Source organism: Hemiscyllium ocellatum, chromosome 7 (assembly GCF_020745735.1).
Source record: "Hemiscyllium ocellatum isolate sHemOce1 chromosome 7, sHemOce1.pat.X.cur, whole genome shotgun sequence".
NCBI lineage: Eukaryota > Metazoa > Chordata > Chondrichthyes > Orectolobiformes > Hemiscylliidae > Hemiscyllium > Hemiscyllium ocellatum.
In genome coordinates, this window is record NC_083407.1 from 87,441,954 (window position 1) to 87,455,218 (window position 13,265).

Below are 13,265 nucleotides of genomic sequence, written 5' to 3' on the forward strand. Positions count from 1 at the left end.
TGATTTCTTTTCCTGAACTCTCACTTTCAGTCAAGGATCTAGATTCCCGCCTTAAATTTTTCATCCACTCCAAAACCGCATCTTTCATAAAGGTGTCTCCATAAGCTGAACAGCAATTTTCTTTTTTGAGAAACATCTTGTAATATTTTACTACATTAAAAGTGTTTATTAAAATTCTGGTAGCAGTTGTGAAGGCAACACTCAGTCACAAGTTCCAAGTGATCACTGAATTCAATCCCTTAAATCAATTTACAATTGCCCTGTCCTTGTGCAAAACTTCTCAAAATGCAGTGGTCTTCAAGAAAAAACATGTACTTAGACGTTCAACTTGGCAACACGCAGCCATCCAATCAAGGATATCATTTCCAAGGCAGACCTTCTGTGAAACTGAGATATTTGCATCAAGCCTCAGCATCACAACACTCCCAACTTCCCTCAGAAATAACTGGTTCACCAGCTTTCAAAAACAGTCTCCTTAAAATGTCTTTCACTTAGCGTCTCCCCTCCACAAAGACTCCAAATCAAGAAGCAAAATTTTGTTTTTAGTTGATGGAGCAGTACTTACTGCCCCTTGAAAACATTAAGAGACAGACAATGCTGCAGTGCAGGATTAGAGTTCAATGTAGACTAAGTAGAGAATGAAGCCCCTTCTGGAAGGGCACAAGTGTTCCATTGGCTTTTATAACAACCTGGCAGTTTTCACTGTCAATTTTTTTTCATGGTGCTAGTTCAGCAACCAATTAAATTTAGTTTTACTTTTTACCATCATGGCATTTAGCCTCAGGATTTTAGTAGCATTGCTAGCCCTGTAACTTAACCACTCAGCCCCTGTACTCTTTAAGGAAGCGCAAAGATTCGCGCCGATTGCTTTTGTTAAATTATCGCTCCACATGCAAGCAATTTTGAAATTAAAATGAAGTATACTAAGGTGCGTTTTGATATAGTTATTTCAAAACTAACTTTAGGTCACACAATGTGTATTAAATATAAATCTTGAAGCTACTGAAAATTTTCCAGGTTGGTCCTGGATTGAATGGACTTAACTTTAAAACTGATCATCACAGAGTACATTTTATCAAAATCTTGTTCATAAATTGGTATATGCAAAAGAGATAAAATAACTACAGCACAATCATTGATTAGACATTATTGCATCTCTATTATTCAACTGATACAATCATTTTTAATCCCAAAGGGAGAAAAACAGCATTTTAGCAAAGCTATATAGCATCTGTTTTCAAAAGGTTCTTTTCAAAAATGTTCTTGATTAGATTAGATTTCTTTATGACTTTATTTTAGCAATGTATGCAATAAGCATTTAAAGTTATTACATTAAATCAAATTAAGTGACCATGAAACTCTTGCAAAGTGTAACTTTTAAATAGCCATTATAAGGTAACCAGTCTCAGCTCAACTAACATCATCTATTGAAAATTGATGCTTATAACAAAAACATCAACATTGGGGTGTAGAATCAGTTTTGAAAACTTGTACCCACAAAACATTTGTTCCTGGAAATTTACATCTTTATTAAATTCAAGTTTATGTTAGAAAATGAAATAAATCCCATTTCAATTTGCATCTTTAATTCTTTACAAATCTTCTGTTCTAAAGGCCTTCTTGACTGAAGATGGTTTAAAAAAAATAAAATGCCAAATTCATATTTAGTTAATTATTTTGTGTTATAGTGGAATCATAGAAAACTATCACACCAACGTATCAAGCTGCAGTTGTGACAAGATTCCCTCCCAGTCTTCATTGTCACACGTAGCTCCCAACTGTAGTTGCAATAACAGTTACTATTTAGACAATCGGTTTAGATTAAACCCCAAGCTCAAAACATTTGATGCTTAAGGCTGATGGTGATAATAGTATGATAATATTGTTGAAAGACATAGATCACAGAAACACTATATTGTCTTCCCTATTTTCTAGCCAAGTAAGGTGGCAATAAAATCTCTGCTTCTTCAAATCAACCCAAACAAAATGAGTTGCTCTGCTTCTTGGAGGAGGAGTAATTGGGTGGGGACAGAGAGAGATGGGTGGATGGAGGCAGTAGTAATCCACTCTAAATATTTCATGTTCAGTGGCAAAAGAATCCAGCATGCAACTTTAGGAGGGTGTATTTGATTTCATACGCACAGATTACATTTCTTTAAGAGAAAGTTCATCTTGAGCGCATGTTATTTTAAAACCCCTCTGAAAGCTTTCTGCAGTGGGACAGGATTGACAATCCCCACTGCTTATACTAGAATGCTTGCGTAAATGAAATTTGTTCGTTAAGCACATCAGACAGAGGTATAAGTCGTTGAAAATTAAAATTTTGTCTTCTTGAGACTACACTTTTATTATACAGCCTTTGAGCAACTACTGTAGAGTATCAGCAGCCACAGCCATTCCTCCAAGAAAGTTCACTCTGATTTGTTTCCAATCAGGATGCACGCCATCTCAGTTTGTTCTATAATTTTAGCATTGATGCAAAGTGAAATGATACTACAGTTGCAGAAAACCATATTTAATAAAAGTAAAATTGGAATAGTTATTTCTATCCAGATAAGCATCAGTTGCATAGCCAAGGTTACTGGATACACACTACATGTTGGTTAAATCTTCTCCTCCAAATAAAACATGCTTTTATATTGTATTTAATCACATCTCAGAATGCATCACTGTGTATTGCAATTATTTCTATGTTGGCAAATGTAGAAGCCATACTGCCAGCAACAAAAACAAGCAACATAAATAAGTTGTTTCATGACATTAGCTAAGAAAACATGCCCTGAAAATTGATACAACTCTGTTCTTTTTGAATAATGAAAAAAGTCAGCTTTAACGTCCACAGAAACAGGCATCTTAGCTTAACATCTCACCCAAAAAAATGTTACCATCAAGCACTCTACATTCAGGTGTCATCTTAGTGTTTGAACTCAAACCTAAGGACAGAAATGGAACTTTCAACCTTCTCATTCACTAATGAAACTGCTGCTTAATGAGCAAATCAGCCAAAGTTGTAACCATCAAACTAACAAGGCTTTACTACCATATTTCTACTAATCAATAAGCAATTAAATATGGTAATGTTACACTACAATGGTCCACTCTGAACCAGCAGTTCTATTTTATTCATTAGAAAAGTTGTTGAATGAACATAACAGAATAGCTAGCACATAATGGACTACTATAATGTTACCATGCCTAATTACTGTGCCTGAAAATGTATGCACATACAGTCATCAGTTATTCAATGACTTTCCGTATAGTTTAATTAGCATTGAGATTTGATCACCATCATCAGCACATCTCTGAAATGATCAATTATTTAAAAAGAATGTAAACAGATATTTCATGTATATTTTTAAACAATGTTTATTGATGACATTCAGGGCTTTTGGCCAATTGCTGTTATTAAAAAAGTTCAAGAAGGTAAATGATCAATGCAACCACTAACTGGTACGTCACGCATTCTCCTTTACACCGTCAGCCTAACTCCCAACTAATTTTGATCAGGACTTGTTAATAAAACTACTGATATTTAAAGAAAACCAGGTATGTTGGTTGATGAAAATGCTTTGTAATAATTTAATCATGCACCAAACCCTTCAATTATTTTTAATATTAGGAAGCATTAGAAGGATGTAGACAGAGGTGATTGAAAAAAAGACAAAATGTATCAATTTTGGTAGTTACAAAGAATAAAGGAGATTATGAATATGTAGTGCAATACCAATAGCAGTCACAGATTTCCTAGGAAACCATACATGCTTCTTCAAGAGAAAAGATACATCTTCAACATACATTTTATTAAATGTAACTTATGACATTTATGGCTCATGAATGGTTTAACAACTTTATTGAAAATAATCTTAAATTGGGAATCACTATAATCAATATTTAAATTACCTTGCTGATATGGAGCTCAATAACCAGTTTATTAAAGTTTGATATCATACATTACGCTTTTTAAGATTTCATTTTTAAATTTAAATGCCTCATAACATATCTTCATTGGTATGTTATTAACTAAAGCAGGAATAAACTTAAAGCCTAATTAAAAAGCAAATCAGATAGACAATATGGTAAAAGGAACTTTCCTATAACGTGTAATATGGCAGCCTCCAAATGGAATGCAATGCCATCTTACAGTCAGCTGCTGATTCACTGCAAAATGAGAAACTTAAATGCAATAAGGAAGTTGAAAATTGTTACCTAATCTTCAGATCGCTTGGAAAATAATTTAACCCCAGTTTTAGATCGCCCTTCAAATCACTTAAAATCCCCAAAAATATTTAATGCAACATGAAATCTGTAGCTTTAATAAATCATTTGCTCATACCTTTATCAAAAATGTAAGTCAGTCAGTCATTAGGAACCAAAATAAATAATTAAATCTGCTACATTCATAAATAAAAATGGAACATATATCTATCCTTTCATAGTCAATGGAAGAAAATCTATTAGAACATACCCAATCTACAACGTTCTGAAGGTACTTGTGCCTTAAATTTAGTGTAACTTTACAGCAGTTAGTCAATCCCATGAGAGTAAAACAGTTTGCAAAGATTTGCAGTTTAAACCGTTGAATTGCTAACAGAACGAGCAGCATTTTAAATACTGGAAATTGTTTTACATCTACAGTTTTAACAAATTACCAATTAAACAGCAGTTAAAATCAAAATGCCACCAAAATTACTTCTATCTAGGGCATCAATTTTGCTATGCACATTTGTATTGTTCTGTCGCTTTGAACTGAATCACAGCATAGATTCCCTACAGTACACATCAAAGCTATTCAGCCCATCAAGTCTGCATCGAAAAATCTCCCATCCTGTTCCCGTAACCCTGCATTTACCAATGCTAATCCACCTACCCTGCACATCCTTGGACACCATGAGACAATTCTGCTTGGCCATTTCACTTAACCTGCACACCTTTGAACTTGTGGGAGGAAACCAGAGCACCTGAAGGAAACCCATGCAGACACAGGGAGAATATGCAAACTCCACACAGACAGACAGTCATCTAAGGAAGGAATCCAACCCAATTGGAGGGCTTTTGAAGTCTTCTAAACTCTTCACTGGTTTTTGAAATGAACTATTGATGGTGAGTATTCTAATTTTGTGGGGGACCTTTCTGTACTGAAAGATGAAATATGAGGAATGTTGGAGCTAAAGAATGAAACACTTTTACTTCAGGCAGTATTTTGCACAACATATCTGCCATGTGCAGCATAGACAGGTACAGTGACAGCTTCAATTATGCTGTTCCAATAATGAGCCTTAAACACAACCTCAAAAAAAGGCTTTATTATACTTTCGATGTATATTTTTCTCTAGGTACTAAGTTTAATTTCCTACTTGCTATTCCAAAAAGGAAAATCATTTGAAATAAATTGTTGAATTGAAATTGCTTTTTGCAAAAGCATCAAATAAGGAGAATCACACTGGCAAACAATGTTTATCCTGAATAGCTATGGTAAGAAATGGGATGGGTGGAATCCCATCAATGTCTTTAAGAAATCATAATATTACCAAGAGGAAAGTTCACACAAATAAGCAAAATAATGAATAGAACAGTCACAAAGATTTTCAGTTGCTACTATAATGGACATAATAAGCCACACGACAGTACAATTCTAAGCTATTCATAGGCTCCCTACAGCTGTCCCCAGAAACACAAAAGAAATCTAAAAGTCTAAATATTGGACAGTATACAAAAGGTTTTTTTTAAATTAACAGCACAGCACAAATTGGGTAACTATCTATTTTGAAGAAATAAAAGTAATTACCATGATAATACAAGAGGACACCGAACCAATTGGAAATTAATTAAAAACATTTAAACCTTATTTCAAAACCAGAAAACTGCTTTGGAGTGGACAGGAAAGGCCGAGTGCAAACAAAAATGTCAGACAAGTTACTACAATTGATTTAATTCAGACACTATGTGATGTCAGTTATTGTCCTAGGATCTGATGAAAATATTATGAAGTATTTGAACACAGAGTGGAAAGAGTTTAAATGACTCATGCTGTAGGAGGTGACTTCATGCAGAAAGTATCTCAACTATGTCCTGGAAAACAATATCTATTCATTTTCTAACTGTGAAAATAAATCAAAAATATATTTATAAATGTTGTCAACAATGTTGACTAGGTCCAAGGTAAAGGATCCTATAACTCATTCAGTTAAAATTAATAAGAGGTGGAAACAAATTATTTGGTGCAGTGAGATGCTATGTCCAGTTTTACACAAGCCTTAGTTCAGTAGCTCAAAATTCGGGGCACTGAATATCACAATTCATTCTTTTAATATTCTTAAATTATAGACCCAACCTGTCATGGGTTGAATTTTATCAAACAATGCAATTGATAGTTATGCATGAACTTCCATATTGATGATTAATGCAAAAACATTCAAAATCAAAGGATAGACTTCATGTTAGAGCTATATAACTGCACAGGCCGTGGGTAGCAGACAGTAGAGGCCCTGGAGCATAAAGGCACAAGTGTGAATATGGAATGTAGTAGAGTGCATCTTTTCAGGTTTTTGAAAATGCAAAATTTCCAGTAGTGGGCACCGTCTTGTTTCCAAGGTTCTACCTGTGTTGTATATTTACACCACTAAATTATTCTACTTAATGCTATTTATTCTGAATAGTAAATATTTGCATAACTTAAGTGACTGAGTTTCATAACTTGCAGATTTAATAAGTCCAATTGCTCATTATGTTGATAAATTTTATACATAACCTTTGAAACTAATATTCTTTCAGATAGTGCCCAATGTTTGGACAGCAAGGCAGAGAGCCACAATCACTAATAATTAGTAACAGTAGAGCTTTCTAATGAGACAGCAAACAGCACAAAGCAAATGTCTGAGTGCAGAAAAATGTTATATTTTAAATTTTAATTAAATTTTTCATTGAGGGAGGTGGATTTGAGAAATAGACTAATATGAGACTATAACTCAGTTTCCCAGTCAATAGATTAAGCAGTGGAACACCTGCTTACTGTCTACAAATGAATAATGAATGCTTCAAGATAAGGCAGTTAAGGGTAATGAGTGAATTTTGAATCGATTTGGTTCCCAGCTATGCTGATACAAGGTCAGATCCAAATAAGTGCCTATATATAAATGTAATTCAATCGTTGCTCTTCTGTTACATTAATATAACATACATAGGACTGTTTTATTCCACATCCAAACATAATAAAGGACATGTTAGCGTGAACAATAGAGGTCCAAATGCAGTTGTTAAAGAACAATACATGCATAAAGAACAAGAAAGAACTAGCATCCACTAATAAGTGAAAACAGTTCCTTAAAAAAATTACACGCCATGGAAGTACATTAAAAAGGCCTGTTTTGATGAATATCCTCAGAAATCATATGGGAATGAGGTACTATGCATCTGTATTTGCAAATCCCTAATTTATAGCTTATAAAACTACCTTCAGCTCTATGACAGGACAGTGTACGAACACTATTTGGAGTGTATTTGCATTGAAAGTACTTGCATATATAATATAACCAAATTCACATTGGGTTACTATCCCAAGAGAAAAGTCAAGTTTATAAATTGGGTCACACAAATTATAATTCAAAAAGGTTTATCCAAAAATATTTCTCAATCATTGGTCAAGTCTCACTGCACATTAGAAAGGATGTCAAATGGCTTGAAGTTGGAACAGAGATTCACCAGAATGACAGTGGGTCTTCAGTTATGGTAAGAAAACTAGAGAAGTGGGATTGAGTTTCTCAAAAAAGGAGTGTTTAAAAAGAGATTTTATTGGGGGGGTTTCAAGATTATGGTGTCTTTTGATAGAGTAGATAGGGAGAAACAATGTTACATTTAAAGAAAAGTTCAAGCAAAAGAAAATAATTGGATGTAAAAATACAAAAGTGAAGGAGGAATTTCAATCATTTGAAGAGAGATCTAGGCTTGGTGGTTTAGAACAAAGGACTGATGACTAAAACAATAAATTACAATGGCGCACTCAAAGAAGAGATAGTGGAGAAAGGCAGCAATTCAAAGCTAGGATGACTATAGATATTGAGTTAAAAACAAAATAAAAGAGTAATCATAAATTTCACCTGATAAATTCAGTAGGGAACCAAGCAGATCATAAAATGTACAACAAAGAGGTGAAAAAATAGGTGATAAAGTCTGGCTTGAGGATCAATTAGCAAGTAACATAAAAGAACAGGGAAATATATTTTATAAATATACAGAAATGAACAGGATGGTCAAAAGCAAGGGAGATTGATTATGAACAGAAAATATCTTGCAGAGGCAGTGGGCATAGCTGAAGGATTAAAAAATTTTCTACCTTTGTTTTACTAAAGAAATGCTGTTAATGTCACAGCAAGAGAAATTATATAAATAATAGATATGGATATAAATATTAGATATGGATATAAATATTAATAGTATTCAAACTACAAAAGTCACCTGCTTCCAAAGAGCTACATCCTACATTTGTTGAAAGAAGTGCAGTGGTTCTGGCCACTAGGTATCAGAGGACAGGAAACCTTAACATATTACACACTTGCTGAAACAAGGGACAGAAAGAGGGAGGAATCCAACCATTACCAATCAATTGGTCATCTATTGGCAATGACAAAATAGAGATCTTATTCCAGACCAGAACTGATTGGTAGTTAGAAAAGTATGGATTAAACAACGACAGTCGGAGTGGACTTATGGCTACTTGCTTAACCAATTGTTTTTTTTGATGAGACACATGCCATTGATGTGTAATTAAACTACCAAAAGACATTAGATAAACTATCACATAGTAGATGTCATAGCAAACGTTTGTAGGATTAAAGGCATAGTGTGGATACAAAATTGGCTGAAAGACAGGAATCAAGAGTAATGGTGAACGGTTATTTTCTCAAGACAGGAAGAATGCATGGGCAGTAGCGTCTTCCAAGTGTTAATAGTGGGATCTTTGCTCTTAACAATATTCATTAATGACCTGGATTCAGCATCCTTTCAAAGCACTGTTTCAAAAGTTTGCCGATGACAAAAAAATTCAAATGTACATTGAAGGATATCGTAACAAACATAAAAAGGGTAAAGACTAATGAAAAGGGCAAATATAAACTCACCTCAATTTCAAGTCCCATCATTTACAAGAAACCAAGTCAGGAACATGAGTGGAATTTTCACCACTGGCCTGGATGAGTGCAGCTCCCACAATATTTAAGAAGCTTGACCCCATCAAGGACAAAGGAACCCACTTGATCAGCATCCTAGCTACCTTAAACATCTAGTCTGTCGTCACTAGGATACAGCTGCATGAGCATGCTCCATATATAAGATGCACTGTAGCGACTCGTCAAGGGTCCTTCAACAGTATCTTCCAAACTTGCAACCTCTACCATCTAGAAGGACAAGGGCAGCAGATGCATAGGAACACCACCATGTGCATCCATTCCGAAGAGGAGCCATATTGAACTCGAAACGTTAACTCTGTTTTTCTGTTTCCACAGCCGCTGCCAACCAGTTGTATTCCTTCAGTTCTTTCATTGTTATGCCACCTGTAAGTTTCTCTCTAAGCCACAAATCACCCAGATTTGGAACTAGATCATTGTTTCTTTACTGATACAGGGTCAAAAGCTTTGAACTTTCTCCCTAACAGCATTGTGGGTATAACTAGTGTTCAAGGACTGCAGTAGTTTAAGGTGTCTCACCACTACCTTCTCAAGAGATAGAAATCAATTAGGACTGATCAACAAATGCTGGCCTTTCTAGCGATGCTCATATTGCATGAATATTATAAAAAAAGTGAAGTAATTAATTTTTGTAAGATTAATGAGATGATGCAAATTATACCATTAGTTTATATTGTTTATATTTTTATTGGGTGCAGGAAGAGAGAAAGACCTAGGGAATCAGAAACAGCACAAGTACAATGAGTCAAATAGACTTCTCCTATGTTCACTTTTACAACTTGGATTAAATTGACTTGAACATTTTTGCACAAATTTCACAAAAGGTTGATAGCAGTATAACATGTACTTAAATAGTCCAACAAAAAATTGATTTCACAACAAACATGCAAAAGCCACTGAAGTGAAATCATTGTGTTTTAATTTTGTTTTTTGTTAAAAAAAAAAGGGATTTTTTTTGGGCGTTTCATCCCAACTATCATTTTCAGTTAACTTTAGCATCCTCAACATTCAGTCCAGCGATGCTAGAAAGGCACTTTAAGCATGTATTACACCCTGACAACCACATAATCAAGTAGAATGAGGCATTTCAGGTGCAGTGACCAATAACTATATATTACTGTATAACAATCACTAACGGGGGGAAAAAATATATACTGCAGACCCACAGAATGCCACATTGGGAGACTGCACATCTACAGTATCAGATCTGTTCACATTTAGGATCAGATTCTGATTTACCTACATTTTGTCCTTTCTAGTACTTCATTCCTGTAGCCAACTCACTTTTGTTAGAAATTATTGATGAAAAGAATTTCAATTTCCAAACAAACAAAAGGTCAAAATGTCATTTTTCATATTGTAAACCTGAAACTTACAACAAAACTATGAGATGATTTCAATAATTAGTAGAAGATCAAATCCCACACCAAGTTAGAGGTGACAATTATTTGAGGAGGAAATTGTGAATAAATTATTTTCAAAGGCCATGGCATTGCTTTGACAATCTTGCTCATGAAAAGCATAGAAAGTATATGAAATGGATATTGCCACATTGTCACAAGAAGAGGACACTAAAACTTTGAGACTTCAGTCATATTGCCAGACCAATATCGAAGTGTACACATTTTCCAGTATTGGTGGCTCTCTATTTAGATGGATACACTGCATGCACAACACAGTCCTCTTTTATTTAATATAAACAAAAGGCAAAATGCCATTTTGGTGGCTTATCTTATCGCTGTGTGCTGATTAGAATTTCAACTATATTTTAGATGCAGTAATTCAAGTTACCTGAAAACAGTGTTTTGCTTAACTGTAGATTCAGAAAACAAGCTACCAGCAATGTCATTGCACAAAGCTTTATTTACAATTAAACTTGCACATCAGCAACACAAATGAACACATCAGCAGGCCACAAATTAAAAATGATACAGAAACAGAAGCTGAGTACTTCCGGTTTGCAGCAAGTAGGTAGGCAAGCATTTATATAACTGGAATTACAGTACTACTGTATTATGAGTCAGGACTATACACTATACTTCACAGTGCTTATTTTGTTACTATTGTTACGAACTCATGCAAAGAATGTAACTTAAGGATCCAGTGCAGGTTCAACACAGGGAACACCAGTACTTCTCAATCCAACATGAACACGTCACAACTCATTTCTCTAGACAAATGAGTCTCAATCCCATTCATTCTTCAGATCTGATTATGCTCTTTCGTAAAGTCACTGTTAATTCTCTTCACCTTGTTCTCAGGTTGACGTCACTCCCTGCCTGTTGGTTGCCAGGACCGGGGGACGCCCCTCTCCCAGACTCACCTTCTTCCGGATGTCTTCATCATTCGCTCCAAGAGAGGCATACAGCTTGAACGCGGCTTGGCGAAGTTCATGAGCATGCTTGAGGTCATGGTCGAGCTGAAGAATATTAGGAAAGAAAAAAAATGAAGTATTCCTGCAACTTTGTAAACATTACAATCAATTCATTAATAATTAATAAAAATAGCATTTAAATTGATTTAATATCAATTACTATTCAAGCATATTGTTAACACCAGATAATTCTTCAACTGTTATCCATTTGAATTATGTGAAGAGGACATTGTTGCAGGAAGAAACAACTGCCAATTTAAATTCTGAAATTGTATGGCTACAATAAACAAAGCATGACAGGTAAAATTAGATCTTTTTTGTTGACATTGTACAGAACAATCAATTCACTAATTGTAACAAATAAAGGTCAGCTTTGCCGTGTAACAATACAGTCTCTGCTTTATCACTACAAGTTACAATAATTCAAACAGCTGTTTTTACTGAAGATTTACTGAAGGTTTATCAGAAATAGTGACTAGGGCTTGATTCAAGTGAATGGCCCCATCTTCTGGAGGTAGTAGGGAAAATACCTCCATCCTATCTCTCAGTAATGTGGAGCTGCCTTGAAGACAGCAATGGAACAAAAAATTCACAGGTTGCTGCCCTCTGGCTGACCAGTGTCAGCTTAAGCAATGCAATAAGAACTGAAATGTGAAATGTTAGGAGACAGGAAAATTACTAGTGTATAATTATTTAAATTAAAACCTTGAATAGAGATGCCTTTTATAATGAATCATCCTATTATAACAAAAATTGAAAACTAGTCATCTACATATTTATAATGAACTTTATAATTAGCATTAGAATTCCTTAAAATAAAGCTTTTACAGAATTACAAGTTAGAAAACTTACCCTTTTAATATCTGTGATTGCACTGACTGAACTTGGATACTTGAAGTAATCAGCAAGCATTGCAATAAGATGATCTGTGATGCTGGCAATTCTCTGCAACTCTACATCCGGTTCTATCAAGTATGCTAAGGTTTCAGCACCTTCCACCCTCTCCTCCAGAAGCCTCTCTTTACTGCACATTCTAACCAAGCATGGGAGTGTCTAGACAGAAGGAATTTGTTGCGATTAGTCAAGGTACTTTCAAAACACAAAACAGGCTACATTTCTTATATTTGGTTAGGAGACCCACATGAACATCAACTGAGAATTTTTCAAGATTAAAGAACAAGATTAAAGTACTGCCATCTTATTATCACTCAACTGTGTTGTTTGATTCAACAAACCCACACTCTAAAAACTGGTCACCTTAAAACTCTATTCTGTTATCAGTTGGATCCACATATTCTCTTTCCAATCCTCCCACTTGCTCCAAACTAAAAGAGTAGCCATGTGCACCCGCATGGGCCCCAGCTCTGCCTGCCTCTTCGTAGGATATGTGGAACAGTCCATCTTCCACAGCTACACTGGCACCACCCCCCACCTTTTCCTCCGCTACAACGATGACTGTATCGGCGCTGCCTCATGCTCCCACGAGGAGGTTAAACAGTTCACCCACTTTACTAACACCCTCCACCCCGACCTCAAATTCACCTGGACTGTCTCAGACTCCTCTCTCCCCTTCCTAGACCTTTCCATTTCTATCTCGGACGATCGAATCAATACATTCATTTACTATAAACCGACCAACTCCCAGAGCTACGTAGACTACACCTCCTCCCACCCTGCCCCCTGTAAAAACGCCATCCCATATTCCCAATTCC

At 35.2% G+C, this 13,265-nt stretch overlaps 1 protein-coding gene across 5 annotated transcripts in view; it reads right to left on the minus strand.

Moving 5' to 3' along the window:
• armc8 (armadillo repeat containing 8) overlaps window positions 1-13,265 on the minus strand; it is a 103,909-nt gene that overhangs the window by 39,716 nt on the left and 50,928 nt on the right. For all 5 annotated transcript variants that reach the window (XM_060827430.1, XM_060827432.1, XM_060827431.1 and 2 more), the window contains 2 exons: window positions 12,406-12,606; window positions 11,503-11,598 (listed from right to left, as the gene is read on the minus strand). In XM_060827430.1, coding sequence (XP_060683413.1) covers window positions 11,503-11,598; window positions 12,406-12,606 — 297 coding nt within the window. The remainder of the gene's footprint in view (window positions 1-11,502; window positions 11,599-12,405; window positions 12,607-13,265) is intronic.